The sequence below is a fragment of the Ochotona princeps genome, chromosome 21, assembly GCF_030435755.1.
Source record: "Ochotona princeps isolate mOchPri1 chromosome 21, mOchPri1.hap1, whole genome shotgun sequence".
NCBI classification, from domain to species: Eukaryota; Metazoa; Chordata; class Mammalia; order Lagomorpha; family Ochotonidae; genus Ochotona; species Ochotona princeps.
In genome coordinates, this window is record NC_080852.1 from 20,332,145 (window position 1) to 20,359,806 (window position 27,662).

Consider the following 27,662-nt stretch of genomic DNA (forward strand, 5'->3'; position numbering starts at 1 on the left):
ACTCAGAATTATTCAGTGATTCAGGCAGGAACCTACAATTGCAAGGAGTCATGTGGTTGGCAACAAACAGCAGGGCTTGCCTTAAGGGAGGTAATATGGTGCGGAGAAGGAAGGCTCATTTTTTTTCTTGCTCATGACCTTACATCATTTTAAAAATTTTACATTGTTCTACTATTAAACTTTTACCAAGATGAGCAAATTAATTTGAGACTGATTCACATGTAGGTGTAAAATCTAATACACTTTACCCAGTTCTTCCAATGGCACACTGTATAAAACTATGGTACGGTATTACAGTCAGGGATAGGTGGTCAGTCCCACACTTAGCATGCCCATAGCAGAGTGCAAAGGCATGATATCAAACACAGACTCCAGCTTCCGAGTAATGTAGACCATGGGAGGCAATGTAATGGCTCAAGCAACTGTGTTTCTGCCATCCACATAGGAGTCTTGAACCATGTTGCTAGCTCATGGCTTCAGGCCCAGTCTGGCCTACACACAGCTTAGCATTTGTCAAATCCCAGCCACTACAGGCATTTGGAGAATGAACGAGCCAGCAGAGGGGGTTCTATCTGCGAGGTAAGTGGTAGGTGTAGGGCAGGGGAGGTGTCTCAACACTAATGCCCACCCACCACCTCTCACAGTAAAGTTTTTAAAGCTAAAATTACATAACCAGGGGTGACAATAATGCAGTTAAGACACAGAACACTGTCACCACCTCTGCCACCCATTTAGAGTCACACCACTTCCCACTCACCCCATCTTCTTCAACTACTAATACGTTCAAGACATGTCTAACATTTCATTGTTTCAAGAATGTTCCACAAACATCCAGAATCACACATGATGTAACTGTAGTAGATTGGCCTTTTCCTCCAGAAATACTCTTTGCAGGTACACTGAGGGTATGGCTCACAACAATTGAATTGTCATCATGCCTAAGTGATAAAACCTTCATAAAAATCCCTCATGTGTATGGGGTTCACAGGACTTCCCAGAGGGTGGTGCATCCACAAGGACTGAAGCTGCTCCACTTAGGACCCTCTCCAATCTCACTCCTTGTACCTCTTCATCTGCCAGTTCTCCTCTATATCACAGCATGAATTCTGAGATCAATCTCACATATAACTAGACCTCAACAGGGGTCCATGGGAACCTCCAATTTGTAACCACATCAAACAGAAGCTGTATGTAGCCTTTGCGACTGGCATCTGCAGCAGGAAGCAGCTTTGAGGGACAGAATCTTAAACCTGTGATAACTCCAGGAAGTGACAGAACTGGGGTGATTTACAGGACACCCAGAAGGGGTCCATAGAGAGTTAAGTTTGTGGGGAAAATTCACAAGTGCAGGTGATGGAGGAAAAGCATTGAGAACAGGAGAAGAGAGCAGGAAGCCAAGTTTTGTCCTTGAGTTTTGAATAAGAACTTAGAAAGAGAAACCAGCTTTCCTACAAATTGTCACTTTTCTGGGATGCATGCCAACACACATTGTTGGGTCATGTACCACTTGTATGCTTAGTTTTGTGCCAAACTGTGTCCCAGAGTGGCTATATCATTTTACACATTACATTTTACACTTCCACCAGTAAAGTAGGAATAATCCATGTCCAATTTCTCTCCGTTTTCACCAGCATCCACTGTTATCACTACTGGGGCCACTCTGGAGGCATGTACAATGGTTTTAATTTGCACTTCACTGATGATTCGCAATACTGAACATCTTTCCATGGGCGTCTTCATCATTTGCACATCGTGTTCAGTGCAACTGTTCCAGGTTTGTGCCCATTTCCCAATTGGATTATTTGCAACTACTGAGAGTTCCTTAGATGTTCTGAATATGATGAATGTTTTGCTGGATCTTCTAGACCTTCAGCTTGTCTTTTCATAAACTTAAGTACATGAGCTCCACTTCCAATTAGCTCCCTGCCCATGTGCCTGGGAAAATAGCAAAAGATGATCTCGGTGCCTGGGCCCTTATTCCCATGTGAGAGACTTGGAAAAAGCTCCAGGTGGCTTTGGCCTGGCCCAGCCCCAGCCACTGTGGCCACTTGAGGAGTGAAGTAGAATGCCCCCATTCTCCATCATTCTACCTTTCAAATAAATGAAATAAATCTTTCAAAAACTATACAAATTCAATTTCTGTCATGGTTCTAGGACCATTCAGATGATTTCACCTCCGTTGAATTTTGGGAATTTTTGATTTTTGAGGAAAGTGTATTGTCTTACTTTTGCTTACCATGTTCTTACTTCCTGTTTTTCCAAGAGTTCTTCTTTTATTGCTTCCTTTCTATTCACAGGATTTCCTTTAGCTGTCCTCTTAGGCAGGACTGCTGGTGAAAATTTTTCAGTTTCCCTGCCTCCAACAGTGTGATTTCTCTTTGATTCCAAAGGATTCACTTCCCTGGGTAGTGATTTTGTGGCTGACATTCCTTTTCTTATTCTAGCACCTACAAAATGCTATGCCACTTCCTTCTGGTCTCCGTAACTTTTAACAAGACAGCTGTCATTGTCACTATCTGTCCCCCTCAACTAAGGTGTCAGTTCCCTCTCGGGACTTTTATGGTCTTTGTCTTAGAAGTGTCTTTGTGTGGACTTCAGTTTCCCATAACTGGGGCTAACCCAGCTTCTGCAGGTGGATGTCTGACTTGGGACATCTGCAGCTGTTATGCATATCTTTCCATGGTTTTCCAGTCCTGCCCCCTCTTCCACTCTTCCTGAGTCTTCTCTAACATGAATGTTGGACGTTCTGCTACAGCCCCACACATCCCCCAGACTCTGTTCGTGTTTCCATTTCCTCTGTCGCTTAGATGGGGTCATTTCTGTTGCTTTTTTTGGTGTCAGAGGAAAGGGGAGGGACATCATCCTTTTTGTAGTGTTTGGCTGGAATAAGAGCAGTTACTGTCTGAAAGTGTTCTGCTCGCTGGCTGCCCTCTCCTTGGTCGGGGCTTTAACATTTGTGTTCACTGGCCTTCTCCCAGCTGTCCACTGCCTCAGCTCCAAGCCTGGCTTTCAGTCCGCAGAAGATGTAGGAGACTTACTACCATCACTGCCTAGGGACTGAGCTAGCTCTCTGTTATCTCCTATATAAAACCAAGGCGTGTTAACTCTGGTGCAGAGCAGACAGAGTTAGGAAAAGTTCTTCTACTGCACCTTCAAAGAAGCAACAGTTGAAATATTACTTTTCAAAAAGCTTTTCATCATGGAACATTCCACACAAAAGAAGTGTAGGAACTGTCTAATGAACTCATAATCTATTACATGGGGTCAACATCTATCAACTCACAGACGGTCTGGCTCTATCTTCACTATCACTTCTGCCTTCCTCCCATATTATCTTAACACAAAATCTTGAGCCTCACATTTTTCACCCATAAATATTCACTATAATGGCTGGCATTTGGCACAGTGATTAAAATGCTGCTTGGGACGCCTACACCCACATCAGAAGATCTGCGTGAGTCCTCCTTCTCCTCCTGGTTCAGTGCTCATGTCCATACCAGCACGAGCAAAGCTAAGAACTGGATATGCAATCCAGGTCTCCTGCCAGTGGCAAGGGTTCCAAAATCATCTCTGCCATTTCCCAGGATCTGTATTATCAGGAAGCCAGAGTTAGGAACCCCATCCAAGGATAGAAACCACATACTCCAACATGGGATGCAAGGGTTCCTGTTAGGCTAAATGGCCACTCCCTCATTCATCTCTAGCTGTCTTTTAACTTTTCTTTTTCCTTGCCATCAGGCTGCTGAAGATACTGGGTCACCTCTTACTATATTCTGATTTATATTAGTTTTCCAATATATTAGTAAATAAATGTTATAATAGATTGTGGCATAATAAAATAAACTCATATAGTTAGGTTGTAAAGGGTAAAATGAAGAATAGAACTCATTTCAACATAGAAAAAAAAAGGCTTTGAAGGAAGGATTAGATAAACAGTTGAGAAGCAGGCTTTCAATGTTTTGTTTTCCACACTTTTAATTTACTTAAAATATATATAATGACCAGATCATTGAACAAATAGATTCAAACATAAAAATCAACACCCACTTGCTCAGGCTCTACCAGCCTGAAGAACGGCTTTCAAAAAGCCCTGTTATGGGTCATCTTTCAGCACTAACCAGGATCAGTTAGGAAGTTCAATTGCATCCCCATAGCCTGCAAACTCCTGCAAAACTGCTCTTTGTGCACGCTCAGGGGTCCCCATGACTACAAAGATACAAGAGATATCACGGCAGCAATATGTCACACGCAACCTCATGTTTGGGAAACGTTTCTGCTTTAGTTCATGCCAGGATGCCTTCAACACACCTCACCCTGCAAGGAAGCCCCACCACAAAGACTTGTCTGTGGCTGTACATCCACACCCTACACCCTCCAGCCTTCTCTCCTTTCAGCAACCTGAAACTAAGCAAGTCCGGGCTCATTGAATGAATCTGCAAGTGCCAATGGAAGTGGGTCTTACTCAACACCCAAGAAATAAAAAGAGTTGACCCCCACTCCCAACATTTCTGGAAACAAGATGAAATGTGCCCTCTTCCCAGGTACAGGTGTCAGATGCAAGCTGGTGTGGCCACAAAGGAGACACGGGGCCTATGCTGTCTCAGGTCCTGGTCCTACCAGCTAAAGTGATTATTCTATCTTTCCACTTAAAATGGGAAGGGAGGTGTCAATCGAAGAAATCACCCAATGTTCCAGAAATTCCACATCTAGGCATATACCCCAAGAACTGAAATACTTTGTACATCCATACTCACTGCAGTCAACATGCACCACAGTTAGAAGGTGGAAACAACCCAAGCTTCTATCAACAGATGAGTCGATAAACAAAATATGACATAAGCATATGATGAATATTATTTAGCCATAAGAAGGAAGGAAATTCTGACACAAGCTCTAACATGGATGAGCCTTGAAGACATGTGCTAAGTGAAGTCAGACAGACAGAAAAACACAGATGTTTGCATGATTCCAGTGCTGTGAGATATCTATAAGAGGCTAACTCTCAGAAACAGAAAGTAGAGAAAATACCACCAGCTGCCGGGCAGAAATGAAGAGTGGGAGGATGACTACCATTGAACAGGCACTGGGTTTCGGGTTAGGAGATGCAAACGTGCTAGTCAGGAAGTGACTGCCTAACCCTGTGAAGACACTTACTGCCACAGAACAACACACCTAAAAATGGTTAAAGCGGCAAATGTTGCGTAAATTCTATCACAATAAGACAATACAAAAAATGCATGAGAAAACCAAAGTTTATTTCCTCTCTATCCAACATTCACAAAAAAGCTAACTGCACTGCAGCACGTGGTCATTTTTTAGAAAACAGGACCATGAGAGGAAACCGTCTCACATTAACAATGAGGAAACTAGACAGCAATTGATAAGGTCATCGTAAGCAAGCTCTATGCCTTAATTAGATTTAGCCCAGTTGACTGATTTTGTTGACAAGGGAGTTGACTGTTGAAGCTTATTTTTGCCACTAGAGAAGCAAACCAGGGATTCATCACAACAGCCACCTCCTTTACTTATGGCTTAGAGAACTATAAGGACACCATTGATGTGCCAGCCCTTGACAGAATAATAATGTAAGGGAGAGAAAGGTTTTTGACTAAGTCCCCTGCCCCTACAAAACACAAATGACTGCACAGAACTTAGCTCAGCGCTAAACAGAACCTCAAATGTCGCTGGGCTTGTTACAGAACTAACAAACTCTTTGCTGATCTAAATCAAATCAGAAAGGGCAAAGGAGAAGATCTAACAATCATCAAGAACCGAGAACAGCACACATTCAGTATGTATGTTATGACTAAGCCAATGCTTGGAGACGGCACAATGGGTCAAATGGCTAATCCTTTACCTCCAAATGCAGCATCCAAGATGGACACCAGTTTGTGTCCTGGCTGCTCCCTTTCCCACCCAGCTCCTTGCTTGTGGCTGGGGAAAGCAACAGAGAATGGCCGAAAGCTTTGGGACCCTACACTCAAGTGGGAGCTCCTAGCTCCTGCCTTTGAATCAGCTCAGCTTCGGCCACTGTGGCCATTTGGGGAATAAACCAATAGATGAAAAATTTTTCTCCCTCTATCTTTCCTCTCTGTAAATCTCCCTTTCCAATAAATATTTTTTAATATTTACTTACTTAGTAAATATTTAAAAAGGAAGAAGATGACAACCAAGCCTATGCCTGGTAGCAAAAAGCTACACCCAAAGCAAATGTGTATATGGGACATCCTACAAGACATGTGTGACACTCTTCAACAAGTCAATGCAATTAAAACAAACAAACAAACAAACAAAAAAACCTGGAGGGAGTCAACACTGCAGAATACTACATTAAGCAGCTACTTATAACACTAGCATTCATCCTATACATGGGAGTGCCAGTTTAAATCCTGGCTGCTCCACTTCCAAACCAACTTGCTGCTAATGTGTCTGAGAAGGCATCTGAGGACGGCTGGAGTACTTAGGCCTCTGCCACACATATGGGAGACCTTGACTGAGTTTCTAGCTCTTGGCTTAGACCTTGCCCAGCCCTGGCTGTTGCAGCCACTTGGGAGAATCAACTCTCCCTGCCTTTCAAATAAGCAAAAGATCAAATCTTTTTTAATAAATAAAAATGGGAATAATTATTATATATTCATTAAGAGTCCAAAAATAAATAAATAAACAAACAAATAAATAAAGCTAATTAAACTTAATCAGACCTTAGCTTGTAAAACATCTAAAAAAGACAATCTTAGAAAAAAATAGGGATTCAAATGCGATGATTTTAGAGAATCTGGAATAACTGGTATTTTTGTATGGGTGACAGTGATTACCATGGTTATGGTACAGAATATGTCATTTTTACTGGGCTACTGAGGAATGTTGTCACCATATTTTCAAATAATGCAATAAACACAGAGACACAAACACACACCACACCCAAAGGACAAGAAAAAACTGTAACAATGGCCTACTGTGGAGGAAGATGTAAGAGATATTGTGTGGATACAAATATTGCTACAGTTGTCATTTTAAAAATTCATAAAATGAACTTCCTTCTCTTCCCTATAGCAAAGAGAAGACAATATATGTCACTGAGCTAATCTTTAAAAGAAAATGTACTCTCAGTCAGGAACCTGTTCTCCAGAAAAAACTAGTGTGCTTGAACTCATGTGCAACCAGGACACCAAGTGCCTCCAGGTGGCTTTGACCAGCACACTGTGTCCTGCAACTGTCTTAAGTCACAACTGTCTTGAGTAAGGAAGCAACCTCTATGGGTTCAACAGCTCCCACCCTACGAGAAAATCAGAAGTAGCTTTTGCATAACAGAAGCAGAAATGAATCAGCAAAGACTGACCTAAGCTATTCTCATCTTGAACATAGACTGGAGCAAGAGTCAAACTCCCAACCTCTGCCAAGCAGACTCTGATTCCTCCTCAAAAAAATGGGAGCAGTAGCCCTTTCTCAGCCCAGGGCCCCTGCACTAAAATCACAAAGCTTCAAATGCACCATTCTCCATAACAAAGCAAAAGCAATATTTAAAGCCTTGGGAGAGGCAGTAGGTCTAGCCTAGTACCTCACATGTATCATCCAGCTCCCATCTTAGAGTAGTAAATTCTAGTTCTGGATCGGCTTCCTGTTGATGTGTGACCTTGGAGGTAACAGGGCTGGCTCAAGTTCTTGGGTTCCTGCAACCCACATGGTAAACAGACCGAGTGTCCAGCTTGTTTTGGCCTGGCCTATCCTACCTACTGCAGTATTTGGGAAGTGAGTCAACAGATGAAGAAGTTCTCTCCCTCTCTCACTATTCCTCTCTCTCTCTCACCTACACACACACACACACAGAGTTCTTTCAGCTCTCAAAATTAATAAAATAAATAAAATTAAAGTCCTGGATTTAGCAGGTCGCAAATACAGGGGTCTTTACGTTAAAAACAAAGTTTTAACAAGTATGAACACTCCTGACCCTGAGGACATTGCACACAATCCTCCAACGCTGGAGGACAAGCCTCACTCACCTCTGCCATAGGCCCTGGCTTTCTTTGGGTTGAGTTTGGGTTTTAGAGGCGCCCCCGGCTTGAGCTTGGCCTTGGGGAACTGGGAAAGGTACGTCATCACTGAGTGTTCATCTACATCCGGGTGAATAATTTCTTCTGGGGTAATGACCTAGAATAACAACACAGTAGTGAATATGTAGGACACATCACCTGACAAACACAGTGGGATGAGAAGATGAGTTTGTTTTGATGGAAAATATTTTGAAGTCCACACACAGTTTTTTGTAATATACTTTTTCTATAAATTTTTGGAACATTCCTTGTATTGAAATGTTTGCCACCATCGCTTAAAACAAAACTATAAATACTAAGAAATTGGTTCAGCTTCTACATTAAGCAAAACATCACTAAGCCAAGGTCACAGTCCATGTTCAGAGGGCCACCATTGTCTTTGGAAGCTGAGGGTACCTCCCAAAACATCCTACAGGTCACTTTTACAGGTTTGTGTCCTACTCCCACTCTTGCAACAAAATAGAAAAATGTTAAAAAAAAAAAAAAGTAGAAAATTTCCCTAGTGAGGACAAAAGAAACAAAACAGCACAAATGGGGTTAATGCATATTACAAGAAATACACATAAATAAAATGGTCTTTTCTTTGACTTATATATAAAGTGTCTGAATCCTCTCTCATAAAAGAATAAAAATAAATCCAAAAGAGACCACACAAGAACATATAAGACATGTGATCTCAACATATGAGGGAGCCTTTCTGAAAATGTTTATTTTCATTTGCTTGAAAGGTAGAGCAACAGACAAGAGAGATCGTCTGTCTGCTGGTTCACTTCCCAAATGCCCACAATGGCCAGCGTTGAGTCAGATAAAAATCTGGAGCCTGGAACCCCATTCAGGTCTCCCACATGGATGACAGGAGCCAAAGCACTTAAGCCATCATCTGCTGCCTCCCAAAATGCATTAGCAGGAAGCTGCGTCCAAAGCAGAGGCGCCAGGACTTGAACAAGCATTCTGATACAGAGTGCAGGTACTCCAAGTGGAGACTGAATCTACTGTGCCATAATACACACCTCCTTAAGAGCCTTCTTCAAAAATAGGGAAGCATGGTAGTCATTTGGCACAGTACTTAAGATGCCACTTGGAATGCGGACATATTAAGAGTGCCTAGGTACAGGATCTAGCTCCACTTGCAATTCCAGCTTCCTGTGAACACATGCCCTAGGAGACAGCAGATGATGGGCTAAGTACTTGAGAGACCCAGACTGATTTCCAGGCTCCAGGCTTTGATCTGGGCTAGCTCTGAATCTGGAGAGTGAACCAGGGTATCAAATGGGAGATCTTGCTTCAACTGTGTCAGTCTTTGTCTCCCTCTGCCCCCAAACAAAATGAGAACAACTATATAAAATTTTTGTTTCAAAAGCAAAGGAATGGTCCTTTCCTGAAATTCATCTGAGTACAAGATGAGACCTTCCTAAAGGCATCAGAGCCTTAGTATCACCACCTGACCCAGCACACAAAGTGCTCCCTGCCCCAGAAATGGTACAGGAAGGCAGGCCACAAACCACCCTCAACAGAGGGATAGCAGGCTCTGTCTTAGGAACCACATTAACCAAATGCAACAGAAGAAGATATTGATGATTAGTCTGGGGGAACAAAGCAGCCATTTGGGTTTGAACAGTCGTCAACAACACATTCCAGAAAGGATGTGCGTTGACTTGGCACTTCTTCCTGGCAGCTCCTTTAACGGCCTCACAGTGCCAGCATCACATGAACGTCAAGAGGAGGCAGTTTTAGTTTGAGGAAGAGATGAACAGACCACACCACTTCCTCAGGATGGACTAGCCAAGAAACGGGTCATATAACAGACTGGCTACAAACCCATACCTAAGAATTTGGCAAGTATCCCTACCTTCTGAGGATTCTGTTGCGAAATACACTGACCACGCCTTTGAACATTGACTCAAACCTTAACAGGGCCTAGAGAAAGGTCATTAAAGCCAAGGCTGCCTGCAGTTTCTCGACAAGGGCTTGGAGTGTGGAAGCCACTGTGTTGAACTGCTATTGGGAGGTTTATTCAGAAAACACTGGTTTGCCTTGCTGCCAAGAAGACTGGACATGAAAGAAGGCATGTGTCCACTGTAGATGGTGTCTCCCAGACTCACTTCATTCCTACCTTCTCTTGTTACATTACTGATTAGATTACAGGCAAGTCCTCCCACAATTTCCATTAATGGTGAATTAGCCTGAGTCCCCTCATCATAGTGCATTAAAATGACTCTTGAAAATATAGGTAGGAACTAGGGCTGTGGCACAAAAGATTAAAATGCCACCTGCAGTACCAGCATCCCATATGAGTGTGCCAGTTCAAGTCCTGGCTGCTCCACTTCTGATCCAACTCCCTGCCAACATACCTGGGAAAGCAGAAGAAGGTGCAAGTGTTCAGGGCATTGGACCCATATAGGAGACCTGGAAAAAGTTTCTGGTTCTTGGCTTCAGTCTAACCCAGTCCTGGCCACTGCTGCCATTTCGGGGAGTGAATCAGCAGATAAAAGACCTCTCTCTTTCCCTTTCTCTCCTCTCTCTGTACCTATGCCTTTTCAAATAAATGTAATAAATCTTTAAAAATAAAAATATGTGTGTGCAGGCCTGGCGTGGTGACCTGGCAGCTGAAGTCCTCGCCTTGAACACAACCAGGATCCCATATGGGCACCAGTTCTAATCCCGGAAGCTCCACTTCCCATCCAGTTCCCTGCTTGTGGCTTGGGAAAGCAGTCGAGGACGGTCCAAAGCCTTGGGACCCTGCACCTGCATGGGAGACCCGGAAGAAGCTCCTGGCTCCTGGCTTCGAATCAGTGCAGCTCCAGCTGTTATGGTCACTTGGGGAGTGAATCAGTGGATGGAAGATCTTCCTCTCTGTCTCTCTTCCTCACTGCATATCTGACTTTGCAATACAAATAAATAAATCTTTAAAAAAATATATATGCATGTGCAAAAATTGGTCAGATAATGGCACTGACATTTGGCTCAAGCTAATAACTAAGGTGCATATTTTCAATGTTTGGTGGCAAAATACTATAAAACCTTCCAGTAGGTAACTAGGAAGACAAGAGGACTTCCGCACTATCAAGCACAAACACTTGAGTCCAGGAGAACCTACTAGTAACAAGTACAGCGAGGAAAATGGAGTAGCACCATAGGCAACACTCTTGGTGGCTGAATGCCAAAAACATCAGACTGGTGAACTGACTCAGAAAGGCAGGTCCAGGGTGCCGAGCAAGTGAGGGGTGGGAGCCATCCACTGGACAGTAGCACGCTTGTACATACCTGTGGGACACCCAGCCAGTCGTCAGCCTGCTGCATGGCTTCTCGGGCATTATCCACAGGCTTCCGAGGATCCCAGGATTCCCAATCTGGGCACAGACCTGTTAACATAGCACAAAGGATGTTTTAGCCTTAGCATTAGCTGACCAAAGAGATCAAAGTAGACTATGCACCTAACTTTAAAGCACACCATCTGTCAGATGCCAAGAGGAATTTCTTCCCAAATCTCAATGAAGTATGGATTTCATAGGCAAACAGACTCATGGACATCTTGCCACGCTAGCCAAGACGTTTCCTTAGTCTTGCTGTCTTCTTGCATTCAGATAGGGATTATTGGGGCAGAAGTAGAGAATAGCATAGGATAATCTAACCATCATAGTATATCAGACTATTTCATTTGACACCCAGCCCTTGTCCTGGCTCAAGTTCTCTACTAATTTAGTTCCTGAGAGGCACTAGTGATGATGACTCAAGTAACTGAGTTTCCACCACTCAAATGGGAGATCTGGACTGAATTCATGGCTCCTGCCTTCAGGCGCAGTAGCTCTGGCTGTTACAGGCACTTATAGAGTGAATCCGTGCATGGGAGCCAGCTAGCCGACTCTCTCTTCCATGCTCCCCACTTACCCATGCCCCATCTATCTATCTCTTCCTGTGCCTCTTTGAATCTCGCATACATTTAAACAATAAAAATAAAATACAAGGATTATCTATTCATTGAAAAGTAGTATAAACAGATAAAGCCTGTAAAAACCATTTGGGTCAGGTGACCTTTCACAGAACGAGCTCTCCCCCCTTCCCGCAGATTAAAACTAAAATGAGGTATCCTAAATTGTGTCTTGGGGAGTAAGGAGGAGAAGGGCACAAAGAAAGGAATCAACGTAGTACTTTGAATGATCCTGGGACAGGACCAGGCTCTCACGGAAGAATGAGTCCTGGTTCCCCACCCAGTTGACAACAGCCTGTTTTACTTTACGCATGCTGAGAACCACAAGCTTACTAAATATTAATGGGTCCAGGACATACAGGGTATTTGCAAATGGAAAATAAAAGTATATATTCTTTAAACTAAAAAAAGCGCAGAACTACTGATTCTGGTTTTTCAATTGAGTATGTGCCAGCAAACTTTACCCATCAATCTAAGCTCTCCAGCAAGGATAATTACAGCCTTGGTGTACACTTGAACACTTGACAACAAGGAGCCCATCGAATCCAGAAAAGACTCCAACTGGAGCCTGGCCAAGTACCATTTCACAGCAAAATAAAAAAGAGAAAGGGCAACAACGGCCATATATAGTCAAACCCATGGTTAATAGAAGTGGGTACTTTCCATTTAATGGAAGTTTTTAGATTTTCAGGCCAAGCCACTTAACAGAGCCACGTGTTTCTGCTGAAACCAGTTGGAAACAGGCACCACCAATGTGGGAAGACACAAGACTCTAGGGCATGGAAGCTTAATCCAAGGCTTGCTCCAAGAACAGAAACCATTAGTGGATAAACGACTGAATCCAAGGCTCAGGAATGTCTATGGATATACCTGGATTTCCTATAATAGCAAGGTCCATACATCCCCATTCCAAAGAGATGGTTCAGGCAGGGATACAGTGTGCAAATAATCTGGTCCCTCTACTCGGGCATGACACCAAACCCCTAAATCACAAGTGACAAAGTATTAGAAGTACCAGGTAATTTAATCCAGCGACTGTTGGAGGCAGGGTGTGGTAGAAGTTCCAGCACTTACAGAGAGCACACACTTGGAAGGCAGCTCTCAAGAGAATGGTGGTATGAAAGTCTCAGTGTGCACCTGGCCAAGCTCTCCGTCCTTTCCTCAGCTTTCAGTCTTGTCATATGATCCTTCCTCCACACCAGTCTCTTGGATGCCATCTACCAACACTACCCTCACTTGATCCATCAATGGTGCCACCCAATCCTGGACTTGATACTTGCAAACTATGCTAACTACACCTCTTGAGTTGCCTCCACTGTCCCATTGGGGTATTGAGCCCTGGGCTCTTACCTGGAGCACAGCTATCTACCAAGGCTCCCAGGGCTTTGCCATCTTGCCAGTTTTGGTTGAAATTGGTGATGGGCAGGTAGGGGATCTTGTTCTGAATCCAGCCCAGCAGCCTCTGCTTTGGTGTCTGCTTCTTGGCTTCATCATCCCCTTCATCCTCCCACACGGGCATGGAGATGGAGTAGTGCAGAATCAGGGTCCATACCAGGCCCAAGATGAGCTTCAGGTTACCATCCACAATGGCTTTGCTGTCTGTGGAAAGAGACATAGGCACAGTCACTCTTTTGGGAAACACAATGCATGTGGTAGGTTTGATTTTTCACAACAGTGAAGAAACCCTAAGCTATTTGAAAACTGTACTCAGATATTTAAGACTGAAAGGATATGGTGTTGGAATTTCCTTGAGAACATCTGGAAATGGAACAGATAAAATGATTTCAAAATGCCGTTAACTAGCAATCCTGGATCATGGCCACATGAGAATATATGTTACTATCATCTCTATTTCTGAGTATGCTTAAAACTTTCCATAGTAAAAGAGATTTAAAATTTTAAAAGAAATCTGCTTGGAACACACAGCATTGTGTTACAGTGGGTTGCCACTGCTTGCAATGGTAGCAATTTATACTGGAGAACCTGGTTGAGTCTTGGGCATTTTACTCTTCTGATCCAGTTTTCTGCTAATAATTTAGCACCTGGCAGATGGCTTAAGTCCTTGGGTTCTTGCCACCCACATGTGGGACAAGTAGGGTTTCTGGCTCCTGGCTTTGGCCCTGGTATAGCTGTTGTGGGTATTTGGTGAATGAGCCCACAAATGGAAGATCTCTCTTCCTCTCTCTTTCAAACATCTTAACACATTTTAGTAATAAAACTTTCAGAAAATAATTTCAGAAATATAGACAATAAAAAGTGGCCGTATTACCTACTAACCTGTCAGTGGTCAGAGAGAGAGTGTGTGTATATATCTGTGCATGTGCATGCTAAATTTACACTATACAATACAAAAACATCTTCTCCCTGTGATTGGCAAAGATCAAGTTTTCCCGTGCTTAACACACATGCCATATCCCTGCCTAGCCCCTTCCAAAATCTCACTGCCATTTCCGCTCTCTGTTCCCTGACAGTCCTCTGTGTCTCTATTTTCTTTCCAATCTCTATCTGCACCCATCAAAATTCCAACACCTGGCCTACATCATGGTGGCAGAGTGGGTGATGTCACTGCTTGGGTAGTCTAAGTCTCAATCTCTGCCTGTCAAATAATATTTGTAAAGGAAAAAAAAAGAAGTAAACCAAGCAAAGGACCCTGGGACTCTCTCTAAGCATTCAGGTCTTGGAACACTGAAGCCAGCCTGCTTTAGAGGATATGTGGCCCAGGAAGCACCAAGGGTCTGCATAAAACCCTAGCTATGGGATGGGCACTGGTCCAGCAGCTGGGATGCCCATGTGCCCAGTCAGAGTGCATGGGTTTGCTGAGTGGCTCCATTCTTGATTCTTAGCTGTTGTGGGCATCTGGGGAGTGAACTGGCAGATGAGAGCTCTTTTTGTCTGTCTCAGTCTCTGTCTAGCTCTCTAATTCTCACTTAGTTAATAAATAAATAGAAATATACTGCAGTACCCAAATCTGCATAGGGACTTGGATATCCAGGGAATTTGCCCCAAGAACCAGACATGCAGAAAATGACCAGAACTGCAGTTTCTGGATTACATGTTCTGTTGTGAGCTGTCTTTAAAGAGCTGATTACTCCTTGACCACCTACTGATCCTCAGAAACTCCAAAACAATGTTCCACACCAGCTTAAGGGGGAATAATAGCCTTCAAAAGAGTGGACACCACCTCCCAAAGAAAAGAATAATAAAAGAAAAAAATGTGGCTGTGTGCACTGCTTGTTAGGGAGCAGGAGTAGCCTGGCACACTTGACACACTGATCTCTGGCACCACGAGGGACCTGAATGGATCACAAAATCTCATCCAGTCACAAGCTTCAGTCTGCAAAACTTGACACATCCCAGTTATGCATTAAATGCTTTCCAAAAGCAATGCAGCAGATTTAATTCAGAACTCAGAACACGAAATCCGTTAGCTCTATTTTTACTCAGCGTACACATGTGGGTCTAAAGGAATCTTTGTCAGAAAGATTCAAGGGGAAATATGACCCAGCGGAAGTCTGGGCCAAATTTATAGAATGCCCAGAACTTCTGTTTCCAATGAACTCAAGATAGGTGTCCAACTGGGCCCTCCCCCTCACAGCCTCCCTGGGATCCATTCCAACTTTGTCCTGCTACTCTGACAAGCTGGAGAGTAAACAGCCTTCCTTCCCAAAGCGACTCTGACAGGTGAAAGTTCAAGTGTTTCACAGCCGAACCCTTGGAATAATAAAAAGATGGCAACTTGCCTAGAAGGCCTCCCCAGCGCCCCTCCACATGAAATAGGAGATTCCTGCACTGAGAAAGCAGTGGTACAGTGCAGTGTCACCCACGACAGAGCAGCACCTGGCAGAGCTCTCGGACCTGAGAGTGCCCTGCTGTATTCAGGAACATTGTAGGCATGGGGCAGGAGTGTTAAGAGGAGCTCACAGATCAACCTGAAGCATCTCCACATGAGGAGCTGCCGGGGAGGGTTGAGATGGGGAACCTCTCAGAAACAGAGCAAGCCAACGTCCACCGCGCCTGCACAACCTCACACGGCCAGCCCACACTTCAGTGGGTTGCAATAGCTTGAGGGTTTCTTCCTGACAATCTTAATTCCCCATACAACTGATTGGGGGCTCTGGACAACATTGACCCTCCAACTAGACACCCTACTTAAAACCATCCAGCGCTGCAATGAGAGACTTTCTTATTATTATTTTTAAAAAAATAGCTTTCTAGAAAGTTGATTTGAGCCACTGAAAATTCTGAGATAGAATAAATGTGTTGGTCTCATTTCGATACACTGGTTCTTCAGGCTCTGTGAAGGAAAATTCTGGAATGGGCACATTTACAGAGTGGGAACAGCAATCTCTGGAAGTAGTTTGCAAACTTCTTTAAGGGGCAGTTCCCCTGAGGTCAGGGAGACACTGCCTGCTTTTCTACCCACCCACATTAGGATCATGAGCCACTGGGTCCCCTGCCTACCTACTGCACCTACAGCGAGGCCCCAGGAGGCAGCTGCAGCACCTTCTCTCCTGTCACTGATTAACCAGGGTGGCAGGAGTGGTGGCTCATGAGAAGAGGTGTGGGTGGATATCCCAGCACACTTTCACTTGCCTGGGTAAGGACAGTAACTCCTCCTCTGCTGGCATAAAGGAGACAGAATGACCAAACTCACTGTCTTCACAGACTGTCATATGGAGTAGATAGGTTACACAGTGCAAGAGTCCAGCCTGATGCCAGGCACACAGTAGGCACTCAGTAAAGCATACAGCCCTCCCCTGTGCCTGTTGTAATAGTCTTCCCACAGTCAGATGCCCAGAGGCAAGAGTCCAGTGTGTGCAAGCCAGCAACAGTTATGACCCAGCAGGTGTAGCAAATGTCCATGTGTTACCCCTTAGAGCAGAGCAATTAATTCTCAGAGTCAGAGCCACAGCCTCCAAGGTCCCCGGCTCTCCTGTCTGTCACCTCTGTATGAGCTGGGCAATGAGGGAAACCAGCACAGTCTAAGGCCCCAGAGACTACCCAAGAACCAAACTACAGATAATTTATCAGACCTGCCTGGAAAGAGTGGGGCTGCAGCCCCAGTCGGCCCCAGGTCTGATCCCTATGTGACTTCCTGATTTCACGTTGCCCCAAGCTCACCTTTCATTTCTGTCCCTGGTGCCCACACGGCCTGGAACTCCCCTCACATCCCTCTCCTGACCCAGCTAGCCAGCCTCCTCTTCACCCAACTCCGTAAACTAGAACAGGTTCCCTGTGAGGTGCTGCTGCTGCAGGGCAATACATCCTCTTCTCGCAGAACACCTGCTGCAACTGTGCTTAAATAATCCCTTGGGGCAAAACTGCCTCCTCTGCCCCAAATGTCAACTGCACATCTCAAGTAAGGTTTGGCTGCCTTCATTGTGCCGACACCAACTGCACCTGACAGTGTCCCCCGTCTTTCAGAGAGGATATACAGGCAGCTTTGCAGAGTTCTGCATGCTCCGGACTGTGGCCACTACTTAGTGTCCTGGGCCACAAAACAACACCTGGCTCAGAGGACGCAGCTCCGCAGCTAGCAGACTCAGCTCCATGGCTCACTTTCTGCACCTCAGTTTCTTCAACAGTAAACTAGGGTGATGCTGGCCCTTTGAAACAGGACCTCCAGAAGCACTACTTACATACCTACAGCTCTCACACTTGACACGTAGTCAGTTCCCAACATCATTCGTGGGATTATTACTATTATACCTACCACAGCTCACTTCCCGTGTCCTTTATCACTCTGAACCACAGGACAAGGAAGAAGTGCAAGCATAGCAGTTCAAGGCTGCTACCTGCAAGCTTGTACTGGGGCTTCTGGACCACTGTGGAGGCTTTGCTGAGCCCACAGCAGCACTCTGGGATGGCTCACTGCAGCAATGCAGACCACCTGGGTCCAGAGCCCCAGTCGTGGGACCCAGTACCCACCGCCAGCCAAGGATGACTTTGCAATGTCTCTCCAGCCTGTACAAACCATGGCTGAAGTGTAGCCCTCAGGTATCCAAAGAACAAGGGGCCCTGAACTAAATGGAAGCAGCTGGTTGCTTTCCTCACTTTCCCAGTCAAAATCTAGTATCAGGGTGGGTGTGTGGCACAGCAGGTAAGTCAGTACTGGGACACCCACATCCCATACCTCAGGGCCTGGTTTTGAGTCCTGGCTACCCTGTTTCTCACTACAACTTCCTGCTAATGCACTCCCTGGGAGGCAGCAGGTGATGGCTCAAGTGCTTGGGTCCCTTCTACCCATGTGAAACACCTTCTGACTTCAGCTTGAGCTCCAATCCTGACCATTGTAGGTACTGGAGATATAAGCCAGTAGATGAAAGACTTCTCTTCATCTAACTCCATCTCCCTCTGCCTTTCAAATAATATAAAAATTAGTTACCTACATGCATCCCATTCTAATCCTCCTACATCTAGATCAAGAAAGGCCAAGATTAGAATTGTGTTTCTGGGGAGTCCCAACCCTTCCATTCACACAGCAGATGAGGCCCTCTGCACTTTGCTTAAACTACCCTGAGGTCTCTGGCAGGATGAAAGGGGGCCAGGCTGGTTTCTGTCCCCTTGCTTTGCTTGTGGCAAATGAGACAGAGACTCACAGCACTGTAGACTCAATCATGTCCACGACTAAGGCCACTCTTTGGGCACTAAAACCCCCCACCCCCTACTCTCTCCCAGCTGCCCTTAAAATTCAGCAGTGTGGCTGTTTCACCAAGAAAGAGGGAGCACAAGTGAAATGCATCTTCACTTGCCAGCCAGGTCTATGCACTTTTCCATCACCAGCCAGAGCCCTGGACACTGAAGTCACCTAGCTGCAACCAGCTAGGTGAGGAGAGGCCAGCAAGCCAATGAAAGAAGCCAGGGCATCAGGACAGGGCATCCTGTCCACCTGAAGACTGGGAAAAGAAAAACCCTCAAGTTCACATTCTTTCTGCTACCATTGGTGTTTTTTAATCTCTTCATAGCAGCAACTGAACTTTAGCAAGAGGATGTTCTTAGATCCAGGAGGACTTGAAGTCACATGGGTCCATTCAATCAGAAACAGAAAACACTGACCACAAAAAGCCAGGGCTCCAGGGTCAGCCGATTTCTGATTCCATTTCCTGCTCATGAATTAATTTTTAAATTCATTTTTATATGCACCGCTGTGCCTGAGTCCTGCTAATAAACTGTTCATTCAGAAGGCTTCTCATGTTGGTCATTTTTCCTTTTTTTCCCCTCCTTTAAAGACTCTTATTTATTGGGCCCGGCGGCGTGGCCTAGCGGCTAAAGTCCTCGCCTTGAAAGCCCCAGGATCCCATATGGGCGCCAGTTCTAATCCCGGCAGCTCCACTTCCCATCCAGCTCCCTGCTTGTGGCCTGGGAAAGCAGTCGAGGACGGCCCAAAGCTTTGGGACACTGCACCCTTGTGGAAGACCTGGAAGAGGTTCCTGGTTCCCGGCATCGGATCGATGCGCATCGGCCCGTTGTGGCTCACTTGGGGAGTGAATCATCGGACGGAAGATCTTCCTCTCTGTCTCTCCTCCTCTCTGTATATCTGACTTTGTAATAAAATGAATAAATCTTTAAAACAACAACAACAACAAAAGACTCTTATTATTGAAAAGGTCAAGTGATGGGACAGGAGAGGAGGAGAAGGGGAAGGAACAGAGGGAGTTGGAGAGGGAATGGGATCTTCCATCTATTGGTTCACTTTCCAGTGGCAGCAAAAGCTAGGGCTAGCTGGGTCAGGCTGAAGCCAGGATCCTGAAATTCCTTCTGGCTCTTCCATGTGCGTAGTAAGGGCCCAAGTCCTTGAGCTATCCTGTATTGTTTTCTCAGGTGCACGACCAGGAAACTGGCTGGGAAGTAGAGCAGGCAGGACTTGAACCAGCACCCATTTGGGATTCCAGCACTGACAGCAACAGTTGTAACTTGCTATATCACAGTGTACCCAGTCTGTGGTACCACATTATAGCAATAGAAAACAGACCAAGACAGTACATGAAGTGAAAATCCCCTTTCTCTGTGCTGAGAAAGATTCTGAAGCTATATCTGGATGCAGCACGAAAGACAGCTAAAACAGATTACCCATGTCTACCCTGAACAAGGCTTGAAGAGGCTCAGCAAAGCACAATTTACTGTGTAAAAACAGACTGGCCATGGCTTGGGGGAGTGGTGACCAGGATTTCTCTGCTACAGAATTGAGTCAATAAACAGCCCTAAGTGTCTCAGATTTCCACTATAGGCCCCTAACACATTCTTTACGCATAACTTCAGACCTCAAATATCAAATTTTGCCAGCTATTCCTACTGTTCTCTTTTACTGGAGGAACTACTTTTGCCTGAAATAGTTGGAACAAACTACATCATAAATACCTTATTTTTATTTCAGTAGAGAGCTAATTGGAAGAGAACTTTCATAGATCCACTGACAGTGTACCACTTGGAATCTCTCCCAAACGTCCTCTTCTCTGGTGAAGAGGTCTCTTTATTTAAAAGTTCCACTTTCATCACCCAGGAGCTTTCTTTTTAATGCCACTTTGAAAGTTTTTCTTTTTCTTTGTTTATCACTCACTTCAGAGAATTTACATTCAATAAGAAAGCCACAGTGCAGTGAATGGTAAATGAGATGGGTACATTAAAGGGTGTAAACAGAATACACTTCCTCTTAGGGAGTTTTTTAGAAGTTCATGGAGGTTCCAGCATTGTGATACTGTGGGGTAAGCTGCTCCTTGGGACACCTGTGTCCCTTATTCCACTTCCGGCTGCTCTGCTTCTGATCCAGCTCCCTGCCAATGTACCTGAAAAAGCAGAAGGTGGCCCAAGGACCTGAGATCCTACTACTCACAAGGGAGACCAGCTGAAATCCTATGATGCTGGCTTTGACTGGGCCCTGCCCCAGCCATTGCTACCATTTGAGGAGTGAACCAATGGCAGAAGATTTCTCTCTGTCACTCTGCCTTTCAAGTAAATAAAGAAATCTTTTGAAAGTCCATGAAAAAGACATGTTATGAAAAAATCATGCATAAACCTCAAAAAAACTTGAGCATGAAAATACACTTATTTAATTCCATTTTCCATGATCTTTTTTCTAGTAACCTTGTACCATCATGGAGAAATCCTGAAAAGGTTGGAACCGGTATTTTAACCTTGTTAGAAACGTCAAACAAAATTAAAGGCTTGAAAATGCTCAAGGCTCAATTCTAAACTAGGGTGTTTTTTGTCATCAATATTGATTTATTTTTATTTTATTGGAAAGAAAGGCAGAACCAAAGAGGGAGAGATCTTTTATGCACTGGTTCCCTTCCAGGTAGGCCAGGCCAAAGCCAAGGGTACAGAATTCTAAGTCTCCCACGTGGACCCAAGTATTAGAGCCCTCATCCACTGCCTCCCAGGAAGCACATAGCAAGTGGCTAGACTGCAAGCAGAACTGGGTACTAGGACATGAGCTGCAGCTGCAACAAGCAGCGATTTAAATCACTGCATCAAACATCCGCCCCCTAGACTAAGTTACGGACCTCACCAGACCTGTAGGTAAACTTATTCTGCCACACACACAGTGCTCCAAGCACCAGCAGAACAAGGTTCCCAAGTATGAGCAGCTCAGGGTAAACCCCACTGGAGCTCACCATGAATATGGAGGCCGTGTGTGCCTGGCTCGCAGCTTCCAGCAACAACTGCCCTGAGAACATGTCCAGCTGAAATAACAAACGCTGGCTGCGAACAAAGGTTCTCGTGACCTTCTGACTCCAGCTCAGGTAGTCCTGTGGCAAGGTCATCTCATCTGAACGCAGCTCACTCTCCTGCCAGAAAAGCCAGGCCCACCATGAGGCCATACACACCACCACCACCACCCAACAGGGGAAGAAAGTGAGAGCAGGAGCACCACACCTGGCAAAGAGGCCTCAGTGCCACTTCTCCCATCAGCCAACAACCAAAAATACGACCGTAGTTCCCTCACTTCCAGAAGTTTCCACCGCACCAGGCTCTGTGTGATACATGTCACCTTCTATAATTCTCACAGTGGCCCTAAGAAGGTGGCTTTTATGACTGATTCCATCTTACAGGCGTTGCCAAAAGTGACACAGATGGGGAACCTAGATTTAAACCAAGCTGTCTTGGTACAGCTTACTATTTCTCTGACTCTAGCAACATTTGAGGGAAGTACATGGGTATCATTGTCATGTTATGGAAGAGGGAGAACAGAGGGGAAACGGCCCGTGCACAGTCTCACAGCTTACATGACACTGCGCTTGGGAAGTGAAGCAAATTTTATTACTTTTTATTTATTTAAAAAGCAGAGAGACTCACACAGAGAACAAACAAAGGAGAGATCATGGAATTCAATCCAGCTCTCCCACATGGATGTTAGGGACCAAAGTACATTAGCCATCACTGGCTTCTTCCAGGGTACCTGATAGCAGGAACTGGATAGGAGTGAGGACTTGAATTCAGATACTCTGATATAGGATGTCTTAACCACTGTACTCAATGCCCACCTCAACTACACCACGGCATTCCCACGAGTCTTAACCCTGCGAGATGCTAGCACAGAAACTTGGCAAGTGGGCAGCATACAAAGTGACAGCATAAGCAATGGGATATGACAACACAAGTCACTGCTGGGTTATTCTTGTTTCAACCACTATTCATGCAGCCTTTCCCACCCCAACCAGATAGCAATTCTAATATCATAGCCGTCACCCTCCATCCAGGAGGGCCCATGCATGCCTCCAACTGCTTCCTCAGCCAACTTCTAGAGGAAATCAGGGAAGACAGGAGAGGAGACAGCTCTGTCTTTAATCACCCAAACCCATTAGCCTGTTTCTTCTCTCAAAAACTCAAAGTAGGATTACTCGTGTACTTGAAAGCTCAATTTGTCTTCTTTTTCTGTATTGGAGCCAGCATAAATTTCCCCCACTAACTGCTAAGCTTAGGCCCTGGGCTGCATACAAATGATGCTTCAATATAAGAAAGCAAGTTAAATTAACCTGAAAATATTCCATAGAGATGACAACATGATAATGAAAACTGGCTGTTCCACAGGGCTAGACGTTATTATTAAAGACATAAAAGTGAACTTAAAAAAAAAAAGACCAAAAAGGAAAAAAAAAAATCAACCTTTGGGTTTTTTCTCCACCTCAATTTAAACTACGAGAACTGGAAATACACACAAACCTTTTTTTTACAACAGTAAAAGTCAAACAACACTAATGGCTGTGAATAGAATGGAAATTCATTTTCAGTTGGAAGCCTGTTGAAGTTGAGGCTACAATACCAGATCAAGGAGGCTTTCTTGGTTTGGAAAGAGGCACAATCAGTTTGCATTTCCCCCATTACTAACCTCTTACAACTCCTAGACGACTCTAACAGCAATGGCAAGCAGCCCAAAGATTGTGCAGTCTTAAAAAGGAACAAGCTTCCAATTTAAAGCCTTGAGCAGGAACCAAGCTGAGAGAAATTCCAAACAATTTATAACTGCTGGCTCCTACCATGTCCACAAGAAAGCGGATGAGTTGGAGGAAAGGAACTTTGTAGGACACACAAAGGACGTGTGGCCTGCTTCTGCGCAGACTGACAATTCAGCTGATGGCTACAGCGTGCAATCCCACAAGCAGGGCCTCTCAGGAGGCAGGCATTTGTTACAGTGAGTAAAGTGACACTTGGAAAGCCCACATTCTGTATCAGAGTGCCTGGTTCAAGCCCTGACTCCACTTCTGACTCAGCTTCCTGCTAATGCACTCTCTGGGAGGCAGCAGGTGATGGCTTAAGGACTTGGGCCCCTACATTAACATGAAAGACATAGATGGAAATCTGGTTCTGGGACCTGGCCCAGCCCTGACTGCTGTGGGCATTTAGAAAGTGAACTAGCAGACAGAAAAGTTCTATCTCTATGTATGTGCATTTCAAATAAAATGAAAATAAATGTCTTTCTTTTAAAGTTAAGATTATTAAAAACAAAAATTTAGACCTTTTGGCCCATGATGATGTAAAGAGGCCTTCAAACACACACACAGCCTATCCCATTGCTACAGAGCTCTTAGCCCAGACTCCAGACCAGGTGTATTTATTCTTTATGGCCAGTAAAGAGCACAGTACAGGGAGGGGACTTCATCAGTTCCCTTGGTGAAGCAGCCAGTGGCCAAGTGACCAAAGGTCAGGAACATTAGGTGAGTGGGTAATGAGGCAGGAGGCTAGAAGCTCAGGTACTCTGCCCGGAGTCCAAGATGCCTGGGCTGCCTCAGGCATCCATAGAAGCCAAGTGAGGAAGCCCAAGCAGCAGGTGGCACATTGTCCCCATGAAGGTCCCACCACCGTATCATCAGGGACTGTTCTTACCACAACATGAGAAACACACGCAAGTGTAAGATTCCATACTACTCAATTCTGCTTCAAGATCGCTCACAATGCAAAATTCCAGAATGCAGCCTTGCAACACAGACACACATTCCATCTGCTCATGACCACAAGTGCCGGGCCCACTGAGGGGGACCGTGATCAGGGCTGATAGAATCAAGATGTTCTTGGCTCTGTGAGCTGCCGAATGAACTGGCAGCTTGCTCAGTTTGCTCAAATCTGCAGGCCACCCCGATTCCTCTAGTGAATCCCTCAGCAGTCTGCAGGCACCACAGAATTCAATGCAAATTCAATGAAACACTGTGTGACAACAATAAAGCAGAGTGGGGAAACTGGCCATACTGTACATGCCTCCCGGACGATGAGCTTGACATTCAAGCAATAGCATTAAGAAGCTGACATGAAAAGAATGAAAAAGATGTGTCTGTCCCAATAGGGGCAGGCATTCATGATGAAAGAGAATCATGCAATGCTGGTCTTAGGGGGAAAAAAGTTGTTAAAAGATCTATTTTGAAAGGCAGACCACAGCAAGATAGAGACAGGAGAAAAGACAGAGAACTACTATCTACTGGTTCACTTTCCAAAAAGTCACAATAGCCATGGCTAGCCCAGGCTAAGGTTCATCAGGGTCTTCCCAAAGAATGGCAGGGGCTCAAATACTTGGAACACCTTCTGCTGCCTTGCCAAATGCATCAGCACAAAGCTGCATTGGGAGTAAAGCAGCCAAAACCAGAACTGCTCTCGGGATATGGAATGTCAGTGTTAAGAGGTAGAATAGTCCACTTAGCCAGAGCACCAGTCCCACAATCCCGCTTTTGAAAGGCATGAACAGAAGGACCTAGGAGCACACCAAATTGTTCCTATATGTTCCCTGCAGGCAGGCAATGGCAAAAGATGGTTTTTCATGTTCTGCTGCTGTTGCCACTGTTGTTTTATATGTCTTATATGTCTGCATTCCTTAAACTACTAAACTGCGCAAAAAAAAAAAATCAAAAACACGGCGTAACAAACTTTAAAAATAAATGTTGGCACACACAACCAGAAAAAAAACCATAGTGTACATAAGGAGGTCGTTCCTGTTAGGGGGCTGGGAGGGAGACAACCCCTCACTTATTTTTTATTTTTAATTTGAAAGGCAGAGATACAGACAGATCACCCCTCCTGAGATGCCCACAACATCAGGGGCTGGGCCAAGATAAAGCCAAGAGCCCATATTCAATCTGTGTCTCCCACGTGGGTGGCAGAATCCCCAAGCCATCACCTGCTGCCTCCCGGGGTGCACATTAGCAGGAGGCTGAAAGTCAAGCAGATTCAAACCTGGGAGCTCGTATATGGGGTGTAGGCATCTCAAGCAGCGTCCTCACCGCTGGGCCCAAACACCACCCATAGGATTTTCATCATATGCCATGAGATTTAGGAACAAATGAATACCCAGAGACGCAGGGAGCTTGCCCAGCTGTCTCCCTCATCATCTCCTTTGTCCTACTTTCTCACACCAGCTGTCCAAGCACCTGCTCTCTCCTCACCACACACTGCCTTCCTGAGCAAGGGGTCTGCCAGCCTCAGCAGACGGCCATGGCTGATTGCAATGATTGCAAACAACTTGCCCAAGGTTGGGCACATGGTGGAGGTGGCACTGCAGCAAGAACAGAGGGGCATCTGATTGCCTTTGGGCTTGTTTTTCAAGAGATCAAAAACAGCAACAAAAACCAACCACTCAGCTTCCTGATCTTTTCATATCCTACTTCCTGGCACCCCAAGAGCCTCACCCTGTGAGGCAGGAAGCAGTCCAAGGTTCCAGTTAAGTGAACTGAGGGTCTGACCAGTGCAATGACACCACTGAATTTTCAGTTCCTTTATGAGGTACCTTTGCTATCTTCCTTTTCCAGATTTTAAAAACTGAGAAACAAGGCTGCAAGGGTATATCTCAAGGCACAGTGGCATAGCAAACTAATCCTCTATCTGCAGTGTTGGCATCCCATATAGGCAATAATTCTAGTCCCATCTGCATCCATCTACTTCCAGTCCAGCTCCCTACTAATGGTCTGAGGAAGCAGCAAAGGATGACCCAAGGCCTTGGGCCCCTGCACTCAGAAAAAGCTCCTGGCTCCTGGCTTTAGACTGATGTAGCTCTGGTTGTTGTTGCCACTTGGAGAGTGAACCAGCGAATGGAAGATCTCTGGCTTTCTCTCTATAATATATAACTCTGTCTTTCAAATAAAAATAAATAAGCCTTTTTAAAAAAAAGTTTATGTTGGTACAAAAAAATAAGTTGGAAATCTATGCACATGAGTCTTTAAAAAGTTCACAGATAAAGGGTACCAAAGAACTATGCATGGATTTTAAAATCTTTCACACCAACATCAACTTTACCTTGAACTCTAGTTTCCCACAAATTGCCTGCCTTTGTGTTACAGGCAGAATCCCATAGCTCATAAGCAGAACAGCAGGGATTTGAACCCAGGCCACAGACTCTAGGGACTGTTCCGCCCGGAGACTATCACAGCAGGCGTAAAAGGAAGCGATCCAAACTTGGGCATGACGGTGTTACACAGGCAGGAAAAACTGTGACAAGCCAGGGAGGGGAAAAAAAAAAAAAACCTAGCTTGATTACATCATCCTCCTAACAAAGATTTATCGCTGTGGCCCTGAACCCTGCTCCATGCGAAGCGGTGGTGGCAGGAAGATAAACAGTCCAAGCACACAGCATGTCAGCTCCACCACTCAGAGAGGAACGCAGGCGAGCATTCCTGAGGCCCACAGCCCAAGTGCAAGGCAAGTGAATGACACGCGATTGATATCCAGCTGCCGCCATGGCTGAAAACACCAGCCTACAGCCCAGTCTTTTCATTCCCCAACTCCACATGCCTGGAGTCAGCAGCACCAGGGGCAGGAGCTGTGGTGGCACTCACGTGGGACACTCGCAGCAACTCCACCTCAGCTTGAAGCCTTGTCTCATGTTGCTCAGACCACACTCAAGCCTGGTCCATCCTCGTATCATTTACCCAGGGTTTTTCTTCCTTCAATTCGTTTTCCTTAGCTTGAGGAATCATGACCATGAATCACCAGCTCAATACTACTGTTCATACTACTGGCATGTCTAAAATACATGTGACAAAATTTGTTACAACTTTTGAAAGTATAACTGTACAACACTACATAGCATCTTAAGTACCAAATCTTCGAAAAAAACTAGAATAAATATGTGGTTTTCCACACAAAAGGATTTCTGTGGCCAAATAACTGCGGATACACTAAACAACAATTTGCAAGGTACTGCTGAGGGCAAAGTGGTGATATACCTAGTTAAAACACAGGCACCTCCCATATGAATGATGGTTCCA

General features: G+C 45.0%; 1 protein-coding gene across 4 annotated transcripts in view; it reads right to left on the minus strand.

The window, feature by feature from the left end:
* FLNB (filamin B) overlaps positions 1–27,662 on the minus strand; it is a 134,952-nt gene that overhangs the window by 65,875 nt on the left and 41,415 nt on the right. For all 4 annotated transcript variants that reach the window (XM_058679088.1, XM_004581568.4, XM_004581569.4 and 1 more), the window contains 3 exons: positions 13,330–13,578; positions 11,316–11,413; positions 8,001–8,148 (listed from right to left, as the gene is read on the minus strand). In XM_058679088.1, coding sequence (XP_058535071.1) covers positions 8,001–8,148; positions 11,316–11,413; positions 13,330–13,578 — 495 coding nt within the window. The remainder of the gene's footprint in view (positions 1–8,000; positions 8,149–11,315; positions 11,414–13,329; positions 13,579–27,662) is intronic.